At 56.7% G+C, this 20,774-nt stretch overlaps 1 protein-coding gene across 1 annotated transcript; it reads left to right on the forward strand.

The window, feature by feature from the left end:
* Positions 1 to 7,082: 7,082 nt before the first annotated feature.
* On the forward strand, positions 7,083 to 18,214 carry LOC130315692 (ephrin-A1-like; the record flags this gene model as incomplete). Its single annotated transcript, XM_056552768.1, has 4 exons — positions 7,083 to 7,375; positions 14,245 to 14,310; positions 17,253 to 17,303; positions 17,544 to 18,214. Coding segments are annotated over 4 exons (532 nt in total), but the record flags the coding sequence as incomplete, so codon positions are not given.
* Positions 18,215 to 20,774: the final 2,560 nt, after the last annotated feature.

Here is a 20,774-nt window from a genome sequence, read left to right on the forward strand (position 1 = left end):
GGTGTCCTGTAGTGGGGTGCGGGGGGAGTGTGGGGTGCGGGCAGGGGAGGAGTGTGGGGTGCGGGGGAGGAGTGTGGGGTGCGGGCAGGGGAGGAGTGTGGGGTGCGGGGAGGAGTGTGGGGTGCCCTGTAGTGGGGTGCGGGGGAGGAGTGTGGGGTGCGGGGAGGAGTGTGGGGGGGTCCTGTAGTGGGGTGCGGGGGAGGAGTGTGGGGTGCGGGGGAGGAGTGTGGGGGGCCCTGTAGTGGGGTGCGGGGGAGGAGTGTGGGGTGTCCTGTAGTGGGGTGCGGGGGGGGGGGTGCTGGGGAGTGTGGGGTGCCCTGTAGTGGGGTGCAGGCGGGGGAGGAGTGTGGGGTGCGGGGAGGAGTGTGGGGTGCCCTGTAGTGGGGTGCGGGCGGGGGAGGAGTGTGGGGTGCGGGGAGGAGTGTGGGGTGCCCTGTAGTGGGGTGCGGGGGAGTGTGGGGTGTCCTGTAGTGGGGTGCGGGGGAGGAGTGTGGGGTGCGGGCAGGGGAGGAGTGTGGGGTGCGGGGAGGAGTGTGGGGTGCCCTGTAGTGGGGTGCGGGGGAGGAGTGTGGGGTGCGGGGGAGGAGTGTGGGGTGCCCTGTAGTGGGGTGCGGGGGAGGAGTGTGGGGTGTCCTGTAGGGGGGTGCTGGGGAGTGTGGGGTGCCCTGTAGTGGGGTGCGGGGGAGTGTGGGGGGCCCTGGGAGGAGTGTGGGGTGCGGGGAGGAGTGTGGGGTGTCCTGTAGTGGGGTGCGGGGGAGGAGTGTGGGGTGCGGGGAGGAGTGTGGGGGGCCCTGTAGTGGGGTGCGGGGGAGGAGTGTGGGGTGCCCTGTAGTGGGGTGCGGGGGAGGAGTGTGGGGTGTCCTGTAGTGGGGTGCGGGGGGGGGTGCTGGGGAGAGTGGGGTGCCCTGTAGTGGGGTGCGGGGGGGGGGGTGCTGGGGAGTGTGGGGTGCCCTGTAGTGGGGTGCGGGGGAGGAGTGTGGGGGGCCCTGTAGTGGGGTGCGGGGGAGGAGTGTGGGGTGCGGGGGAGGAGTGTGGGGGGCCCTGTAGTGGGGTGCGGGGGAGGAGTGTGGGGGGCCCTGTAGTGGGGTGCGGGGGAGGAGTGTGGGGGGCCCTGTAGTGGGGTGCGGGGGAGGAGTGTGGGGTGCGGGGAGGAGTGTGGGGGGCCCTGTAGTGGGGTGCGGGGGAGGAGTGTGGGGGGCCCTGTAGTGGGGTGCGGGGGAGGAGTGTGGGGTGCGGGGAGGAGTGTGGGGGGCCCTGTAGTGGGGTGCGGGGGAGGAGTGTGGGGTGCGGGGAGGAGTGTGGGGGGCCCTGTAGTGGGGTGCGGGGGAGTGTGGGGGGCCCTGTAGTGGGGTGCGGGGGAGGAGTGTGGGGTGCGGGGGAGGAGTGTGGGGGGGCCCTGTAGTGGGGTGCGGGGGAGGAGTGTGGGGGGGCCCTGTAGTGGGGTGCGGGGGAGGAGTGTGGGGGGGCCCTGTAGTGGGGTGCGGGGGAGGAGTGTGGGGGGCCCTGTAGTGGGGTGCGGGGGAGGAGTGTGGGGGGCCCTGTAGTGGGGTGCGGGGGAGGAGTGTGGGGGGCCCTGTAGTGGGGTGCGGGGGAGGAGTGTGGGGGGCCTTGTAGTGGGGTGCGGGGGAGGAGTGTGGGGTGTCCTGTAGTGGGGTGCGGGGGGGGGGGGGGGGGGGTGTCCTGTAGTGGGGTGCGGGGGGGGGGGGGGGTGCTGGGGAGTGTGGGGTGCGGGGGGGGGGGTGTGGGGTGCCCTGTAGTGGGGTGCGGGGGAGTGTGGGGTGTCCTGTAGTGGGGTGCGGGGGGAGTGTGGGGTGCGGGCAGGGGAGGAGTGTGGGGTGCGGGGGAGGAGTGTGGGGTGCGGGCAGGGGAGGAGTGTGGGGTGCGGGGAGGAGTGTGGGGTGCCCTGTAGTGGGGTGCGGGGGAGTGTGGGGGGCCCTGTAGTGGGGTGCGGGGGAGGAGTGTGGGGGTGCGGGGAGGAGTGTGGGGGGGTCCTGTAGTGGGGTGCGGGGGAGGAGTGTGGGGTGCGGGGGAGGAGTGTGGGGGGCCCTGTAGTGGGGTGCGGGGGAGGAGTGTGGGGTGTCCTGTAGTGGGGTGCGGGGGGGGGGGGGTGCTGGGGAGTGTGGGGTGCCCTGTAGTGGGGTGCAGGCGGGGGAGGAGTGTGGGGTGCGGGGAGGAGTGTGGGGTGCCCTGTAGTGGGGTGCGGGCGGGGGAGGAGTGTGGGGTGCGGGGAGGAGTGTGGGGTGCCCTGTAGTGGGGTGCGGGGGAGTGTGGGGTGTCCTGTAGTGGGGTGCGGGGGAGGAGTGTGGGGTGCGGGCAGGGGAGGAGTGTGGGGTGCGGGGAGGAGTGTGGGGTGCCCTGTAGTGGGGTGCGGGGGAGGAGTGTGGGGTGCGGGGAGGAGTGTGGGGTGCCCTGTAGTGGGGTGCGGGGGAGGAGTGTGGGGTGTCCTGTAGGGGGGTGCTGGGGAGTGTGGGGTGCCCTGTAGTGGGGTGCGGGGGAGTGTGGGGGGCCCTGTAGTGGGGTGCGGGGGAGGAGTGTGGGGTGCGGGGAGGAGTGTGGGGTGTCCTGTAGTGGGGTGCGGGGGGAGGAGTGTGGGGTGCGGGGAGGAGTGTGGGGGGCCCTGTAGTGGGGTGCGGGGGAGGAGTGTGGGGTGCGGGGAGGAGTGTGGGGGGCCCTGTAGTGGGGTGCGGGGGAGGAGTGTGGGGTGCCCTGTAGTGGGGTGCGGGGGAGGAGTGTGGGGGTGTCCTGTAGTGGGGTGCGGGGGGGGGTGCTGGGGAGAGTGGGGTGCCCTGTAGTGGGGTGCGGGGGGGGGGGGGGTGCTGGGGAGTGTGGGGTGCCCTGTAGTGGGGTGCGGGGGAGGAGTGTGGGGGGCCCTGTAGTGGGGTGCGGGGGAGGAGTGTGGGGTGCGGGGGAGGAGTGTGGGGGGCCCTGTAGTGGGGTGCGGGGGAGGAGTGTGGGGGGCCCTGTAGTGGGGTGCGGGGGAGGAGTGTGGGGGGCCCTGTAGTGGGGTGCGGGGGAGGAGTGTGGGGTGCGGGGAGGAGTGTGGGGGGCCCTGTAGTGGGGTGCGGGGGAGGAGTGTGGGGGGGCCCTGTAGTGGGGTGCGGGGGAGGAGTGTGGGGTGCGGGGAGGAGTGTGGGGGGCCCTGTAGTGGGGTGCGGGGGAGGAGTGTGGGGTGCGGGGAGGAGTGTGGGGGGCCCTGTAGTGGGGTGCGGGGGAGTGTGGGGGGGCCCTGTAGTGGGGTGCGGGGGAGGAGTGTGGGGTGCGGGGGAGGAGTGTGGGGGGGCCCTGTAGTGGGGTGCGGGGGGAGGAGTGTGGGGGGCCCTGTAGTGGGGTGCGGGGGAGGAGTGTGGGGGGCCCTGTAGTGGGGTGCGGGGGAGGAGTGTGGGGGGCCCTGTAGTGGGGTGCGGGGGAGGAGTGTGGGGGGCCCTGTAGTGGGGTGCGGGGGAGGAGTGTGGGGGGCCCTGTAGTGGGGTGCGGGGGAGGAGTGTGGGGGGCCCTGTAGTGGGGTGCGGGGGAGGAGTGTGGGGTGCGGGGAGGAGTGTGGGGGGCCCTGTAGTGGGGTGCGGGGAGGAGTGTGGGGGGCCCTGTAGTGGGGTGCGGGGGAGGAGTGTGGGGGGCCCTGTAGTGGGGTGCGGGGGAGGAGTGTGGGGTGGGGGGCCCTGTAGTGGGGTGCGGGGGGAGGAGTGTGGGGTGGGGGGCCCTGTAGTGGGGTGCGGGGGAGGAGTGTGGGGGGCCCTGTAGTGGGGTGCGGGGGAGGAGTGTGGGGTGCGGGGGAGGAGTGTGGGGGGCCCTGTAGTGGGGTGCGGGGGAGTGTGGGGGGCCCTGTAGTGGGGTGCGGGGGAGGAGTGTGGGGGGCCCTGTAGTGGGGTGTGGGGAGGAGTGTGGGGTGCCCTGTAGTGGGGTGCGGGGGAGTGTGGGGGGCCCTGTAGTGGGGTGCGGGGGAGTGTGGGGGGCCCTGTAGTGGGGGTGCGGGGGAGGAGTGTGGGGGGGCCCTGTAGTGGGGGTGCGGGGGAGTGTGGGGTGCCCTGTAGTGGGGTGCGGGGTGGTTAGACTGGTTGTCGGTGCGGAGATTACAGGAGGTGGCGCGGTGCCGAGCGCTTTCTTCCTCACTTGCGCTTTTTACGAGGCTTCATTAGGACGGACAATGCGTCCTCCCCTCCCCCGGCCCCACACAATGGGCTGTAAACAGGAGACGGCCGCCACAATCTGCTCCTCAGCAAAAAGCAAACAGAGCGGGGAACACCGCCTAAAATCACAGCAGGGCCCCGCCCCATCATGGGGCCAGTAATGGTTAACCCTCAGCTACGTGACCAAGACCCCGCACTACACACACACCCCTCCACCGGACACCCCGCACTACACACACCCCTCCACCGGACACCCCGCACTACACACACCCCTCCACCGGACACCCCGCACTACACACACCCCTCCACCGGACACCCCGCACTACACACACCCCTCCACCGGACACCCCGCACTACACACACCCCTCCACCGGACACCCCGCACTACACACACCCCTCCACCGGACACCCCGCACTACACACAGCCCTCCACCGGACACCCCGCACTACACACACCCCTCCACCGGACACCCCGCACTACACACACCCCTCCACCGGACACCCCGCACTACACACACCCCTCCACCGGACACCCCGCACTACACACAGCCCTCCACCGGACACCCCGCACTACACACAGCCCTCCACCGGACACCCCGCACTACACACAGCCCTCCACCGGACACCCCGCACTACACACAGCCCTCCACCGGACACCCCGCACTACACACACCCCTCCACCGGACACCCCGCACTACACACAGCCCTCCACCGGACACCCCGCACTACACACAGCCCTCCACCGGACACCCCGCACTACACACAGCCCTCCACCGGACACCCCGCACTACACACACAGCCCTCCACCGGACACCCCGCACTACACACACAGCCCTCCACCGGACACCCCGCACTACACACACAGCCCTCCACCGGACACCCCGCACTACACACACACCCCTCCACCGGACACCCCGCACTACACACACACCCCTCCACCGGACACCCCGCACTACACACACACCCCTCCACCGGACACCCCGCACTACACACACAGCCCTCCACCGGACACCCCGCACTACACACACAGCCCTCCACCGGACACCCCGCACTACACACACAGCCCTCCACCGGACACCCCGCACTACACACACAGCCCTCCACCGGACACCCCGCACTACACACACAGCCCTCCACCGGACACCCCGCACTACACACACAGCCCTCCACCGGACACCCCGCACTACACACACAGCCCTCCACCGGACACCCCGCACTACACACATATTCCCATATTCCATAAGACTTTCTACATCTGTCCATGTGGGGGCCTGTCTGCACCCCTATAACCGGGGGGGGGCTGTCTGCACCCCTATAACCGGGGGGGGCCTGTCTGCACCCCTATAACCGGGGGGGGCCTGTCTGCACCCCTATAACCGGGGGGGGGGCCTGTCTGCACCCCTATAACCGGGGGGGGGCCTGTCTGCACCCCTATAACCGGGGGGGGGCCTGTCTGCACCCCTATAACCGGGGGGGGCCTGTCTGCACCCCTATAGCCGGGGGGGGGCTGTCTGCACCCCTATAACCGGGGGGGGGCCTGTCTGCACCCCTATAGCTGGGGGGGGCTGTCTGCACCCCTATAACCGGGGGGGCCCCGTTCTCACTATTCTTTAGCACTTGTAAAGTCTCCGATTTCACGGCTGAGTAATGAGGATTTATATGTCCCATGTGACGCCTAATGATGGGGCCCGGATGGTGCGGAGCCGGGCGTCTGGGGGCGGGGGGCCCGAGGGCGAGAGATTTAACACCTGGAGACTGGGGGGGGGGGGCAAATGTTCCCTATCGGCTGGGGGTCTGTATGTGTGACGTGTTGCGCTGAGTCAGGACTGGTCATGGGGTCCGGGTGTGGCCCCTGTATGATAACCCCCCCCCCCCCCCCCCCACAAAGTGTACACTCCATTATATCCTCACATGGGGGGGGGGGGGGATGTGACCCCTGTATGATGTCCCTATGGAGTGTACAGTGTGTCGGGTTGAAGTTTTTTGTAGTTGTGGCGTTCAGGAATCTGGGAAAGCTGTGTGCCAGCTCCCGGTGTTGCTCATTCTGAATAGAGAGGATTGTGAGGAAGAATGACTGCGCCTTGTTTACGGGAAAGAGGAGGAGGAGAGGAGGAGAGGAGGAGGAGGAGGAGGAGAGGAGGCTCCCGGGAGAGGAGGAGGAGAGGAGGCTCCCGGGAGAGGAGTGTGAACATTGTGCAAGACGTGCAAAGCTGCCAGGATATTCCCACCTGACACCGCTCTTCTCGTAAACACGTTTAACCCCCACAACCCCAGGTGTAGGCAGTGTGTGGAGCCCCCCCCCAGGTGTAGGCAGTGTGTGGAGCCCCCCCCAGGTGTAGGCAGTGTGTGGAGCCCCCCCCCCCCCAGGTGTATGCAGTGTGTGGAGCCCCCCCCCCCCCCAGGTGTAGGCAGTGTACGGAGCGCCCCCCCCCCCAGGTGTAGGCAGTGTACGGAGCGCCCCCAGGTGTAGGCAGTGTGTGGAGCCCCCCCCAGGTGTATGCAGTGTGTGGAGCGCCCCCCCCCCCCCCAGGTGTATGCAGTGTGTGGAGCCCCCCCCCCCCCCCAGGTGTATGCAGTGTGTGGAGCCCCCCCCCCCAGGTGTAGGCAGTGTACGGAGCGCCCCCAGGTGTACAGACCCCAGATGTAGGGCGCGTCATGGCTGCCGTCTTCCTGTTTGGGAATCTCTCCACACGCTGACTCATCATTACACATACCGTCTTTTCATCGCCCGGGGTCACGTCGCACGCCCTGGGGCCACAGTTCACTCTACAGAAAGTTGTGTTTGTCAACACCGAGCGGTGACGGGTTCACACGTGCGTCATCGGCAGAATCACAACTCCAGGGCCCTACAAAATACCAAAGGGCCGCACCTATCAGTAGTGGGTGCCAAAAGGGTTAATGTAGACTGTAAGATGGATGATAATGGCCGCACAATCACATCCTCTCTCCTCTCCACAGCTTCTGGAACGACTACACTGTACAGGTCCAACTCAACGACTACCTGGACATCGTGTGCCCCCACTATGAGGAGGAGCGGGCGGCGGGCACCCCCGTGGAGAGATACACACTATTCCTGGTCGACCACGAGGAGTACGTCACCTGTAAACCCATCTCCAAGAGCCAAGTCCGCTGGGAGTGTAACAACCCCTTCAACCTCAACGGCCCCGAGAAGTTCCGCGAGAAGTTTCAGAAGTTCACGGCATTTAGCCTGGGCAAGGAGTTCAAGGAGGGTCACAGCTACTACTATATCTGTAAGTGGTGCGCAGGGGGTCATGTGATGGGTTATTACAGCTACTACTATATCTGTAAGTGGTGCGCAGGGGGTCATGTGATGGGTTATTACAGCTACTACTATATCTGTAAGTGGTGCGCAGGGGGTCATGTGATGGGTTATTACAGCTACTACTATATCTGTAAGTGGTGCGCAGGGGGTCATGTGATGGGTTATTACAGCTACTACTATATCTGTAAGTGGTGCGCAGGGGGTCATGTGATGGGTTATTACAGCTACTACTATATCTGTAAGTGGTGCGCAGGGGGTCATGTGATGGGTTAATATCAGACTACTACTATATCTGTAAGTGGTGCGCAGGGGGTCATGTGATGGGTTATTACAGCTACTACTATATCTGTAAGTGGTGCGCAGGGGGTCATGTGATGGGTTAATATCAGACTACTACTATATCTGTAAGTGGTGCACAGGGGGTCATGTGATGGGTTATTACAGCTACTACTATATCTGTAAGTGGTGCGCAGGGGGTCACGTGATGGGTTATTACAGCTACTACTATATCTGTAAGTGTTGCGCAGGGGGTCATGTGATGGGTTATTATCAGACTACTACTATATCTGTAAGTGGTGCGCAGGAGGTCATGTGATGGGTTATTACAGCTACTACTATATCTGTAAGTGGTGCGCAGGGGGTCATGTGATGGGTTATTACAGCTACTACTATATCTGTAAGTGGTGCGCAGGGGGTCATGTGATGGGTTATTATAATAGCTACTACTATATCTGTAAGTGGTGCGCAGGGGGTCATGTGATGGGTTATTACAGCTACTACTATATCTGTAAGTGGTGCGCAGGAGGTCATATGATGGGTTATTACAGCTACTACTATATCTGTAAGTGGTGCGCAGGGGGTCATGTGATGGGTTATTACAGCTACTACTATATCTGTAAGTGGTGCGCAGGGGGTCATGTGATGGGTTATTACAGCTACTACTATATCTGTAAGTGGTGCGCAGGGGGTCATGTGATGGGTTATTACAGCTACTACTATATCTGTAAGTGGTGCGCAGGGGGTCACGTGATGGGTTATTACAGCTACTACTATATCTGTAAGTGGTGCGCAGGGGGTCATGTGATGGGTTATTACAGCTACTACTATATCTGTAAGTGGTGCGCAGGGGGTCATGTGATGGGTTATTACAGCTACTACTATATCTGTAAGTGGTGCGCAGGGGGTCATGTGATGGGTTATTATCAGACTACTACTATATCTGTAAGTGGTGCGCAGGGGGTCATGTGATGGGTTATTATAATAGCTACTACTATATCTGTAAGTGGTGCGCAGGGGGTCATGTGATGGGTTATTACAGCTACTACTATATCTGTAAGTGGTGCGCAGGAGGTCATATGATGGGTTATTACAGCTACTACTATATCTGTAAGTGGTGCGCAGGGGGTCATGTGATGGGTTATTACAGCTACTACTATATCTGTAAGTGGTGCGCAGGGGGTCATGTGATGGGTTATTACAGCTACTACTATATCTGTAAGTGGTGCGCAGGGGGTCATGTGATGTGTTATTACAGCTACTACTATATCTGTAAGTGGTGCGCAGGGGGTCATGTGATGGGTTATTACAGCTACTACTATATCTGTAAGTGGTGTGCAGGGGGTCATGTGATGGGTTATTACAGCTACTACTATATCTGTAAGTGGTGCGCAGGGGGTCATGTGATGGGTTATTATGGAGTATACTGATCTATACTGAGGGGTGACAGGCAGTTACTGGAGTATACTGATCTATACTGAGGGGTGACAGGCAGTGAATGGAGTGTACTGATCTATACTGAGGGGTGACAGGCAGTGACTGGAGTATACTGATCTATACTGAGGGGTGACAGGCAGTGACTGGAGTATACTGATCTATACTGAGGGGTGACAGGCAGTGACTGGAGTATACTGATCTATACTGAGGGGTGACAGGCAGTGACTGGAGTATACTGATCTATACTGAGGGGTGGCAGGGAGTGACTGGAGTATAGTGATCTATACTGAGGGGTGACAGGCAGTGACTGGAGTATACTGATCTATACTGAGAGGTGACAGGCAGTGACTGGAGTATACTGATCTATACTGAGAGGTGACAGGCAGTGACTGGAGTATACTGATCTATACTGAGGGGTGACAGGCAGTGCATAGAGTATACTGAGGGGTGACTGGAGTATACTGATCTATACTGAGAGGTGACAGGCAGTGACTGGAGTATACTGATCTATACTGAGGGGTGACAGGCAGTGAATGGATTATACTGATCTATACTGAGGGGTGACAGGCAGTGAATGAAGTATACTGATCTATACTGAGGGGTGACAGGCAGTGAATGGAGTATACTGATCTATACTGAGGGGTGACAGGCAGTGAATGGAGTATACTGATCTATACTGAGGGGTGACAGGCAGTGAATGGAGTGTACTGATCTATACTGAGGGGTGACAGGCAGTGAATGGAGTATACTGATCTATACTGAGGGGTGACAGGCAGTGCATGGAGTATACTGATCTATACTGAGAGGTGACAGGCAGTGACTGGAGTATACTGATCTATACTGAGAGGTGACAGGCAGTGACTGGAGTATACTGAGGGGTGACAGGCAGTGACTGGAGTATACTGATCTATACTGAGGGGTGACAGGCAGTGCATGGAGTATACTGAGGGGTGACAGGCAGTGAATGGAGTATACTGATCTATACTGAGGGGTGACAGGCAGTGACTGGAGTATACTGATCTATACTGAGAGGTGACAGGGAGTGAATGGAGTATACTGAGGGGTGACAGGCAGTGAATGGAGTATACTGATCTATACTGAGGGGTGACAGGCAGTGCATGGAGTATACTGAGGGGTGACAGGCAGTGAATGGAGTATACTGATCTATACTGAGGGGTGACAGGCAGTGACTGGAGTATACTGATCTATACTGAGGGGTGACAGGGAGTGAATGGAGTATACTGAGGGGTGACAGGCAGTGAATGGAGTATACTGATCTATACTGAGGGGTGACAGGCAGTGACTGGAGTATACTGATCTATACTGAGGGGTGACAGGGAGTGAATGGAGTATACTGAGGGGTGACAGGCAGTGAATGGAGTATACTGATCTATACTGAGAGGTGACAGGGAGTGAATGGAGTATACTGAGGGGTGACAGGCAGTGAATGGAGTATACTGATCTATACTGAGGGGTGACAGGCAGTGACTGGAGTATACTGATCTATACTGAGGGGTGACAGGCAGTGCATGGAGTATACTGAGGGGTGACAGGGAGTGACTGGAGTATACTGATCTATACTGAGGGGTGACAGGCAGTGACTGGAGTATACTGATCTATACTGAGAAGTGACAGGCAGTGACTGGAGTATACTGAGGGGTGACAGGCAGTGACTGGAGTATACTGATCTATACTGAGGGGTGACAGGCAGTGACTGGAGTATACTGATCTATACTGAGGGGTGACAGGCAGTGACTGGAGTATACTGATCTATACTGAGGGGTGACAGGCAGTGAATGGAGTGTACTGATCTATACTGAGAGGTGACAGGCAGTGACTGGAGTATACTGATCTATACTGAGGGGTGACAGGCAGTGAAGGGAGTATACTGAGGGGTGACAGGCAGTGAATGGAGTGTACTGATCTATACCGAGAGGTGACAGGCAGTGAATGGAGTATACTGAGCTATACTGAGGTGACAGGCAGTGAATGGAGTATACTGAGGGGTGACAGGCAGTGACTGGAGTATACTGATCTATACTGAGGGGTGACAGGCAGTGACTGGAGTATACTGATCTATACTGAGGGGTGACAGGCAGTGACTGGAGTATACTGATCTATACTGAGGGGTGACAGGCAGTGACTGGAGTATACTGATCTATACTGAGGGGTGACAGGCAGTGACTGGATTATACTGATCTATACTGAGGGGTGACAGGCAGTGACTGGAGTATACTGATCTATACTGAGGGGTGACAGGCAGTGACTGGAGTATACTGATCTATACTGAGGGGTGACAGGCAGTGACTGGAGTATACTGATCTATACTGAGGGGTGACAGGCAGTGACTGGAGTATACTGAGAGGTGACAGGCAGTGAATGGAGTATACTGATCTATACTGAGGGGTGACAGGCAGTGACTGGAGTATACTGATCTATACTGAGAGGTGACAGGCAGTGCATGGAGTGTACTGATCTATACTGAGGGGTGACAGGCAGTGAATGGAGTATACTGATCTATACTGAGGGGTGACAGGCAGTGCATGGAGTATACTGATCTATACTGAGAGGTGACAGGCAGTGAATGGAGTATACTGATCTATACTGAGAGGTGACAGGCAGTGACTGGAGTATACTGAGGGGTGACAGGCAGTGACTGGAGTATACTGATCTATACTGAGGGGTGACAGGCAGTGCATGGAGTATACTGAGGGGTGACAGGCAGTGAATGGAGTATACTGATCTATACTGAGGGGTGACAGGCAGTGCATGGAGTATACTGAGGGGTGACAGGCAGTGAATGGAGTATACTGATCTATACTGAGGGGTGACAGGCAGTGACTGGAGTATACTGATCTATACTGAGAGGTGACAGGGAGTGAATGGAGTATACTGAGGGGTGACAGGCAGTGAATGGAGTATACTGATCTATACTGAGGGGTGACAGGCAGTGCATGGAGTATACTGAGGGGTGACAGGCAGTGAATGGAGTATACTGATCTATACTGAGGGGTGACAGGCAGTGACTGGAGTATACTGATCTATACTGAGGGGTGACAGGGAGTGAATGGAGTATACTGAGGGGTGACAGGCAGTGAATGGAGTATACTGATCTATACTGAGGGGTGACAGGCAGTGACTGGAGTATACTGATCTATACTGAGGGGTGACAGGGAGTGAATGGAGTATACTGAGGGGTGACAGGCAGTGAATGGAGTATACTGATCTATACTGAGAGGTGACAGGGAGTGAATGGAGTATACTGAGGGGTGACAGGCAGTGAATGGAGTATACTGATCTATACTGAGGGGTGACAGGCAGTGACTGGAGTATACTGATCTATACTGAGGGGTGACAGGCAGTGCATGGAGTATACTGAGGGGTGACAGGGAGTGACTGGAGTATACTGATCTATACTGAGGGGTGACAGGCAGTGACTGGAGTATACTGATCTATACTGAGAAGTGACAGGCAGTGACTGGAGTATACTGAGGGGTGACAGGCAGTGACTGGAGTATACTGATCTATACTGAGGGGTGACAGGCAGTGACTGGAGTATACTGATCTATACTGAGGGGTGACAGGCAGTGACTGGAGTATACTGATCTATACTGAGGGGTGACAGGCAGTGACTGGAGTATACTGATCTATACTGAGGGGTGACAGGCAGTGAATGGAGTGTACTGATCTATACTGAGGGGTGACAGGCAGTGACTGGAGTATACTGATCTATACTGAGGGGTGACAGGCAGTGAATGGAGTGTACTGATCTATACTGAGAGGTGACAGGCAGTGACTGGAGTATACTGATCTATACTGAGGGGTGACAGGCAGTGAAGGGAGTATACTGAGGGGTGACAGGCAGTGAATGGAGTATACTGATCTATACCGAGAGGTGACAGGCAGTGAATGGAGTATACTGAGCTATACTGAGAGGTGACAGGCAGTGAATGGAGTATACTGAGGGGTGACAGGCAGTGACTGGAGTATACTGATCTATACTGAGGGGTGACAGGCAGTGACTGGAGTATACTGATCTATACTGAGGGGTGACAGGCAGTGACTGGATTATACTGATCTATACTGAGGGGTGACAGGCAGTGACTGGAGTATACTGATCTATACTGAGGGGTGACAGGCAGTGACTGGAGTATACTGATCTATACTGAGGGGTGACAGGCAGTGACTGGAGTATACTGATCTATACTGAGGGGTGACAGGCAGTGAATGGAGTATACTGATCAATACTGAGAGGTGACAGGCAGTGACTGGAGTATACTGATCTATACTGAGAGGTGACAGGCAGTGACTGGAGTATACTGATCTATACTGAGGGGTGACAGGCAGTGAATGGAGTATACTGATCTATACTGAGAGGTGACAGGCAGTGAATGGAGTACTGGGATGTTTTCCCACACGCAGGTCTCTCGGGGGATGGGCACAGCTGTGTTTTGGGGGATCCAGCCCGTAATCCGGTCTCTTTTTGTGAGACTTCTCCTGGGTAATAGCTCTGGCACATGCACGGGCAGGACGCAGCGGGCGGGCGGTGAGCCTGTCTCTACATGCGGGCGAGGTGTGCCCCATCCAGGGCCGAGGAGGAGAATGAATAATTTCCTGCACTTCCCAAAAACATCTTCAGGAAGGTGGGGGGAGGTGATGGGGGGCTGTGATCGGGGGTGGGGGGGTAGGTGATAGGGGCTGTGATCGGGGGTGGGGGGGAGGTGATGGGGGGGCTGTGATCGGGGGTGGGGGGGAGGTGATGGGGGGGCTGTGATCGGGGGTGGGGGGGGAGGTGATGGGGGGGCTGTGATCGGGGGTGGGGGGGGGAGGTGATGGGGGGCTGTGATCGGGGGGTGGGGAGGAGAGGTGATGGGGGGCTGTGATCGGGGGTGGGGAGGTGATGGGGGGCTGTGATCGGGGGTGGGGAGGGGAGGTGATGGGGGGCTGTGATCGGGGGTGGGGAGGGGAGGTGATGGGGGGCTGTGATCGGGGGTGGGGAGGGGAGGTGATGGGGGGCTGTGATCGGGGGGGGGGGGGAGGGGAGGTGATGGGGGCTGTGCTGTGACGGGGGGGGCACTGTGCCGTGATTGGGGGTCTCTGATCTTCTGCTTTTTCCTATTACAGCTAAACCCATCCACCATCATGGAGACTCCTGCCTGAAGCTGAAGGTCCAAGTCATCGGCAAAGCCAGTAAGTGTCCGGAGGAGCTCAGGGCGGCCATCGCTTCCTGGTTATAATAAGTGTTCTCCCTGTTATTATATCTGATGGACCCCTATATGGGATCATAGTATCTGATGGGTCCCCTATATGGGATCATAGTATCTGATGGGCCCCTATATGGGATCGTAGTATCTGATGGGTCCCCTATATGGGATCGTAGTATCTGATGGGGTCCCCTATATGGGATCGTAGTATCTGATGGGGCCCCTATATGGGATCGTAGTATCTGATGGGGCCCCTATATGGGATCGTAGTATCTGATGGGGTCCCCTATATGGGATCGTAGTATCTGATGGGGTCCCCTATATGGGATCGTAGTATCTGATGGGGTCCCCTATATGGGATCGTAGTATCTGATGGGGTCCCCTATATGGGATCATAGTATCTGATGGGGTCCCCTATATGGGATCATAGTATCTGATGGGGTCCCCTATATGGGATCATAGTATCTGATGGGGTCCCCTATATGGGATCATAGTATCTGATGGGGTCCCCTATATGGGATCATAGTATCTGATGGGGTCCCCTATATGGGATCATAGTATCTGATGGGGTCCCCTATATGGGATCATAGTATCTGATGGGGTCCCCTATATGGGATCATAGTATCTGATGGGGTCCCCTATATGGGATCATAGTATCTGATGGGGTCCCCTATATGGGATCATAGTATCTGATGGGGTCCCCTATATGGGATCGTAGTATCTGATGGGGTCCCCTATATGGGATCGTAGTATCTGATGGGGTCCCCTATATGGGATCGTAGTATCTGATGGGCCCCCTATATGGGATCGTAGTATCTGATGGGGTCCCCTATATGGGATCGTAGTATCTGATGGGGCCCCCTATATGGGATCGTAGTATCTGATGGGGCCCCCTATATGGGATCGTAGTATCTGATGGGGTCCCCTATATGGGATCGTAGTATCTGATGGGGTCCCCTATATGGGATCGTAGTATCTGATGGGGCCCCCTATATGGGATCATAGTATCTGATGGGGTCCCCTATATGGGATCATAGTATCTGATGGGGTCCCCTATATGGGATCGTAGTATCTGATGGGCCCCCTATATGGGATCGTAGTATCTGATGGGCCCCCTATATGGGATCGTAGTATCTGATGGGCCCCCTATATGGGATCGTAGTATCTGATGGGGCCCCCTATATGGGATCGTAGTATCTGATGGGGTCCCCTATATGGGATCATAGTATCTGATGGGGCCCCTATATGGGATCGTAGTATCTGATGGGTCCCCTATATGGGATCGTAGTATCTGATGGGGTCCCCTATATGGGATCGTAGTATCTGATGGGGCCCCTATATGGGATCGTAGTATCTGATGGGGCCCCTATATGGGATCGTAGTATCTGATGGGGCCCCTATATGGGATCGTAGTATCTGATGGGGTCCCCTATATGGGATCGTAGTATCTGATGGGGTCCCCTATATGGGATCATAGTATCTGATGGGGTCCCCTATATGGGATCATAGTATCTGATGGGGTCCCCTATATGGGATCATAGTATCTGATGGGGTCCCCTATATGGGATCATAGTATCTGATGGGGTCCCCTATATGGGATCATAGTATCTGATGGGGTCCCCTATATGGGATCATAGTATCTGATGGGGTCCCCTATATGGGATCGTAGTATCTGATGGGGTCCCCTATATGGGATCGTAGTATCTGATGGGGTCCCCTATATGGGATCGTAGTATCTGATGGGGTCCCCTATATGGGATCGTAGTATCTGATGGGCCCCCTATATGGGATCGTAGTATCTGATGGGCCCCCTATATGGGATCGTAGTATCTGATGGGGCCCCCTATATGGGATCGTAGTATCTGATGGGGCCCCCTATATGGGATCGTAGTATCTGATGGGGCCCCCTATATGGGATCGTAGTATCTGATGGGGCCCCCTATATGGGATCGTAGTATCTGATGGGGCCCCCTATATGGGATCGTAGTATCTGATGGGGTCCCCTATATGGGATCGTAGTATCTGATGGGGTCCCCTATATGGGATCGTAGTATCTGATGGGGTCCCCTATATGGGATCGTAGTATCTGATGGGGTCCCCTATATGGGATCGTAGTATCTGATGGGGTCCCCTATATGGGATCGTAGTATCTGATGGGGTCCCCTATATGGGATCGTAGTATCTGATGGGGTCCCCTATATGGGATCGTAGTATCTGATGGGGTCCCCTACATGGGATCGTAGTATCTGATGGGGTCCCCTACATGGGATCGTAGTATCTGATGGGGTCCCCTACATGGGATCGTAGTATCTGATGGGGTCCCCTACATGGGATCGTAGTATCTGATGGGGTCCCCTACATGGGATCGTAGTATCTGATGGGGTCCCTATATGGGATCGTAGTATCTGATGGGCCCCCTATATGGGATCGTAGTATCTGATGGGCCCCCTATATGGGATCGTAGTATCTGATGGGGCCCCCTATATGGGATCGTAGTATCTGATGGGGCCCCCTATATGGGATCGTAGTATCTGATGGGGCCCCTATATGGGATCATAGTATCTGATGGGGCCCCCTATATGGGATCATAGTATCTGATGGGGCCCCCTATATGGGATCATAGTATCTGATGGGGCCCCCTATATGGGATCATAGTATCTGATGGGGCCCCCTATATGGGATCATAGTATCTGATGGGCCCCCTATATGGGATCATAGTATCTGATGGGCCCCCTCTCTGGGGACCATACATTGAACTGATTTTTTGACAAGGGGGCTGCAGCAGGGGCTTGCTGTGTCCTCTCGAGACATTGACCTGATATTTTAGGACCCTCTGGCACAGTGGGGACCACCATGGGGCCAGTCTCTGTACATAATCAGGGGTTACAGCATCCAGAGTCTCCGCTCATCTTGTTCTTGTCTTTACAGCTCAGCAGCCGACAACCAACATCCACACTCCAGGGGCCCGAGCTGTAGCAGGTAAGGACCCTGCGGTCTGTACACAGGGCAGCCGTCCATAGACTGGTCCTCAGGGACTGTAGCCCCTCGCTCCCCTGCCTGCTCCTCTCTCCCTAATCCCAGACAATCTGGACCAGATGTCATGTTCGTAACATCCCAGATCTGGAGGGGGGGGGTGTAGAAGGTGTCTTGGGGGTCAGAAGGGACAATTCTTAAGGAGTACCAGATGAGTGTTGTGACCCGCTCTTCTCTTCTTTCCAGATGACCCTGCGGTGGCCCTTCCGGATGTTTTGAGAAGCGTGGCCCATAACTCTGCCCATGAGTCTGTCTCCCTCACGTTCTTCGGATTCTTACTGCCTTTACTTTTCTCTCTGGGACAATGATGGAACTCTCCGGAACATCGGTTGTATAGACTATAAGACTGGAAATGTAGCAAACTGTGGCTCATCTGAGTCTGGTGACCAAAGAGCGCCTCCTAGAGGCAAAAGACATATAGCCAAAGAACACGGTGCACCTTCTGCACAGCTGCCGCACCATGCGTGGACACAGGACTGTCCTACCAGGGTTGGATCTCGGCAAAATCTCGCCGGAAGGGATCTGCGCCATGACCCCTGGAAATCTCTATGAGATGGTGGATGAGGTGGGAGGGCGGCAGCAGCTCCTCCCCCGCTGACAGTATTGGCCCGGCTTAGGGCCCTGCCCCACTAGTGTAGCTTTATGTACATATGTAAATGATAGAGTATATTTATAGAGGACTCCGATACTAGACACTGTGCCGTAGACTGGAGCGCCATGGTCCATGAGGGGGGGCACCGCGCGCCATTCTCCATGAGGGGGACTGCACTATATTTGTACAGGAGAAGGACAGATAAACTTTTATAGAACTGGAATATTTTTTATGTTCTTTAATAAAATATAAAAATCTTTTTAGTCTTTATGGATCTTGTGGTGTTTGTTCCTGAGCGATAATATAATAACCCCCAGGAGGGAAGACCCCAGGGAGCGAACAGCACCCCCTACCTACATACAAGCCTAAAACCGTGACCAGCGCACAAAGCACATAGTGTCCTGGAGCAAGGGAGTGATCCGGGGCCACACAATGCACCACACACCAGACCATGAGCCCAATCACCGCAACTAATCCACCAAATCCACCCACATTCCCAGAAGTCTCCTCCAAGTGTCAGGACACACGCAAGACTGCAGTCACGAGAGGCACCAGCATCAAAGGGTTAAAGGGCTTTATTTATTTATATATATAGCACCTACAGATTATGGGAACAAACAAAAGACAAGTATCAGACATAATATTACACAATAACTATTCAAACAAGAGGTGGGATATGTTGGGGGGGTATGTTGGGGGGGGATATGTTGGGGGGATATGTTGGGGGGGGGGGGATATGTTGGGGGGGATATGTTGGGGCCAATTAGAGACTGTTATAGTCCTGTCTGAAGAGATGTGTTTTCAGGCCACGTTTGAAGCTATGGATGTTGTTGTTGAGTCTGAGGGATTGAGGGATAATATTCCAGAGAACCGGTGCAGAACGAGTGAAGTCTTGGAGACGGGAGAGAGAAGTTGGGATTATAGAAGATGTTAGTGTGAGGTCATTAGCAGATCGGAGAGAACGTGTAGGATGGTAGACGGAGATGAGAGGAGATGTAGGGAGGTGCAGCATTGTGGAGAGCTTTGTGTGTGAGGATTGTGTACTGTATTCTGGACTGAATTGGTAACCAGTGTAGTGACTGGCACAGGGAGGAGGCGTCGGTGTAGTGACTGGCACAGGGAGGAGGCGTCGGTGTAGTGACTGGCACAGGGAGGAGGCGTCGGTGTAGTGACTGGCACAGGGAGGAGGCGTCGGTGTTGTGACTGGCACAGGGAGGAGGCGTCGGTGTAGTGACTGGCACAGGGAGGAGGCGTCTGTGTAGCGACTGGCACAGGGAGGAGGAGGCGTCGGTGTAGCGACTGGTACAGGGAGGAGGAGGCGTCGGTGTAGCGACTGGCACAGGGAGGAGGTGTCGGCGTAGCGACTGGAGAGGAAGAGGAGTCTGGCTGCGGCATTAAGGATGGACTGGAGAGGAGAGAGTCTGGCTGCGGCATTAAGGATGGACTGGAGAGGAGAGAGTTTGGCTGCGGCATTAAGGATGGACTGGAGAGGAGAGAGTTTGGCTGCGGCATTAAGGATGGACTGGAGAGGAGAGAGTTTGGCCTATTAGTAAAGAGTTACAGTAGTCGAGGTCGGAGGGAATCAGAGCAATAATGAGAGTTTTAGCAGATTCAGTCGTGAGAAACGGGCGGATTCTGGAAATGTTTTTGAGATGCAGGAGACAAGAACGTGAAAGAGACTGAATATGGGGAGTGAGAGACAGATCAGAGTCCAGTATAATCCAAGACAGCGAGACTGCTGCCCGGGAGTTATGGTAGAACCACATACCGAGATGGAAATGTCAGGGGTAGGTACAGGATCAGGTGATGGAGAAAAGACTAGAAGTTCTGTTTTAGAAAGATTTAGTTTCAGATATAAAGAGGACAAGATGTCTGAGACAGCAGAGAGACAGTCACTGGTATTATGTAGGAGTGCAGGGGTGATGTCTGAGACAGCAGAGAGACAGTCACTGGTATTCTGTAGGAGTGCAGGGGTGATGTCTGAGACAGCAGAGAGACAGTCACTGGTATTCTGTAGGAGTGCAGGGGGGATGTCTGAGACGGCAGAGAGACAGTCACTGGTATTCTGTAGGAGTGCAGGGGGGATGTCTGAGACAGCAGAGAGACAGTCACTGGTATTCTGTAGGAGTGCAGGGGTGATGTCTGAGACGGCAGAGAGACAGTCACTGGTATTCTGTAGGAGTGTAGGGGTGATGTCTGAGACAGCAGAGAGACAGTCACTGGTATTCTGTAGGAGTGCAGGGGGATGTCTGAGACAGCAGAGAGACAGTCACTGGTATTCTGTAGGAGTGTAGGGGTGATGTCTGAGACAGCAGAGAGACAGTCACTGGTATTCTGTAGGAGTGTAGGGGTGATGTCTGAGACAGCAGAGAGACAGTCACTGGTATTCTGTAGGAGTGCAGGGGGGATGTTGGAGGAGGAGGTATAGAGTTGGGTGTCATCAGCATAGAAGTGGTACTGGAAACCAAATCTACTGATTGTTTTTCCAATGGGGGATGTGTAGAGTGAAAAGAGTAGAGGACCCAGGACCGATCCCTGGGGAACCCCGACAGCAAGAGGAAGAGAAGAAGTAGAGCCAGAAAACGAGACGCTAAAGGAGCGGCCAGAGAGATGGGAGGAAAACCAGGCGAGAGCAGAGTCCTTGAGACCAATGGAGCGGAGACTACTGAGGAGGAGTTGGTGATCCACAGTGTCAAAAGCCGCAGAGAGGTCCAAGAGAATCGGTAAAGAGAAATCGCCATTTGATTTGGTCATCAGAAGATCGTCAGTGACTTTGGTTCGGGCCGTTTCTGTGGAGTGAAGGGAGCGGAAACCAGACTGTAAGG

Source organism: Hyla sarda, unplaced genomic scaffold, assembly GCF_029499605.1.
Source record: "Hyla sarda isolate aHylSar1 unplaced genomic scaffold, aHylSar1.hap1 scaffold_1883, whole genome shotgun sequence".
Classification (NCBI taxonomy): Eukaryota; Metazoa; Chordata; class Amphibia; order Anura; family Hylidae; genus Hyla; species Hyla sarda.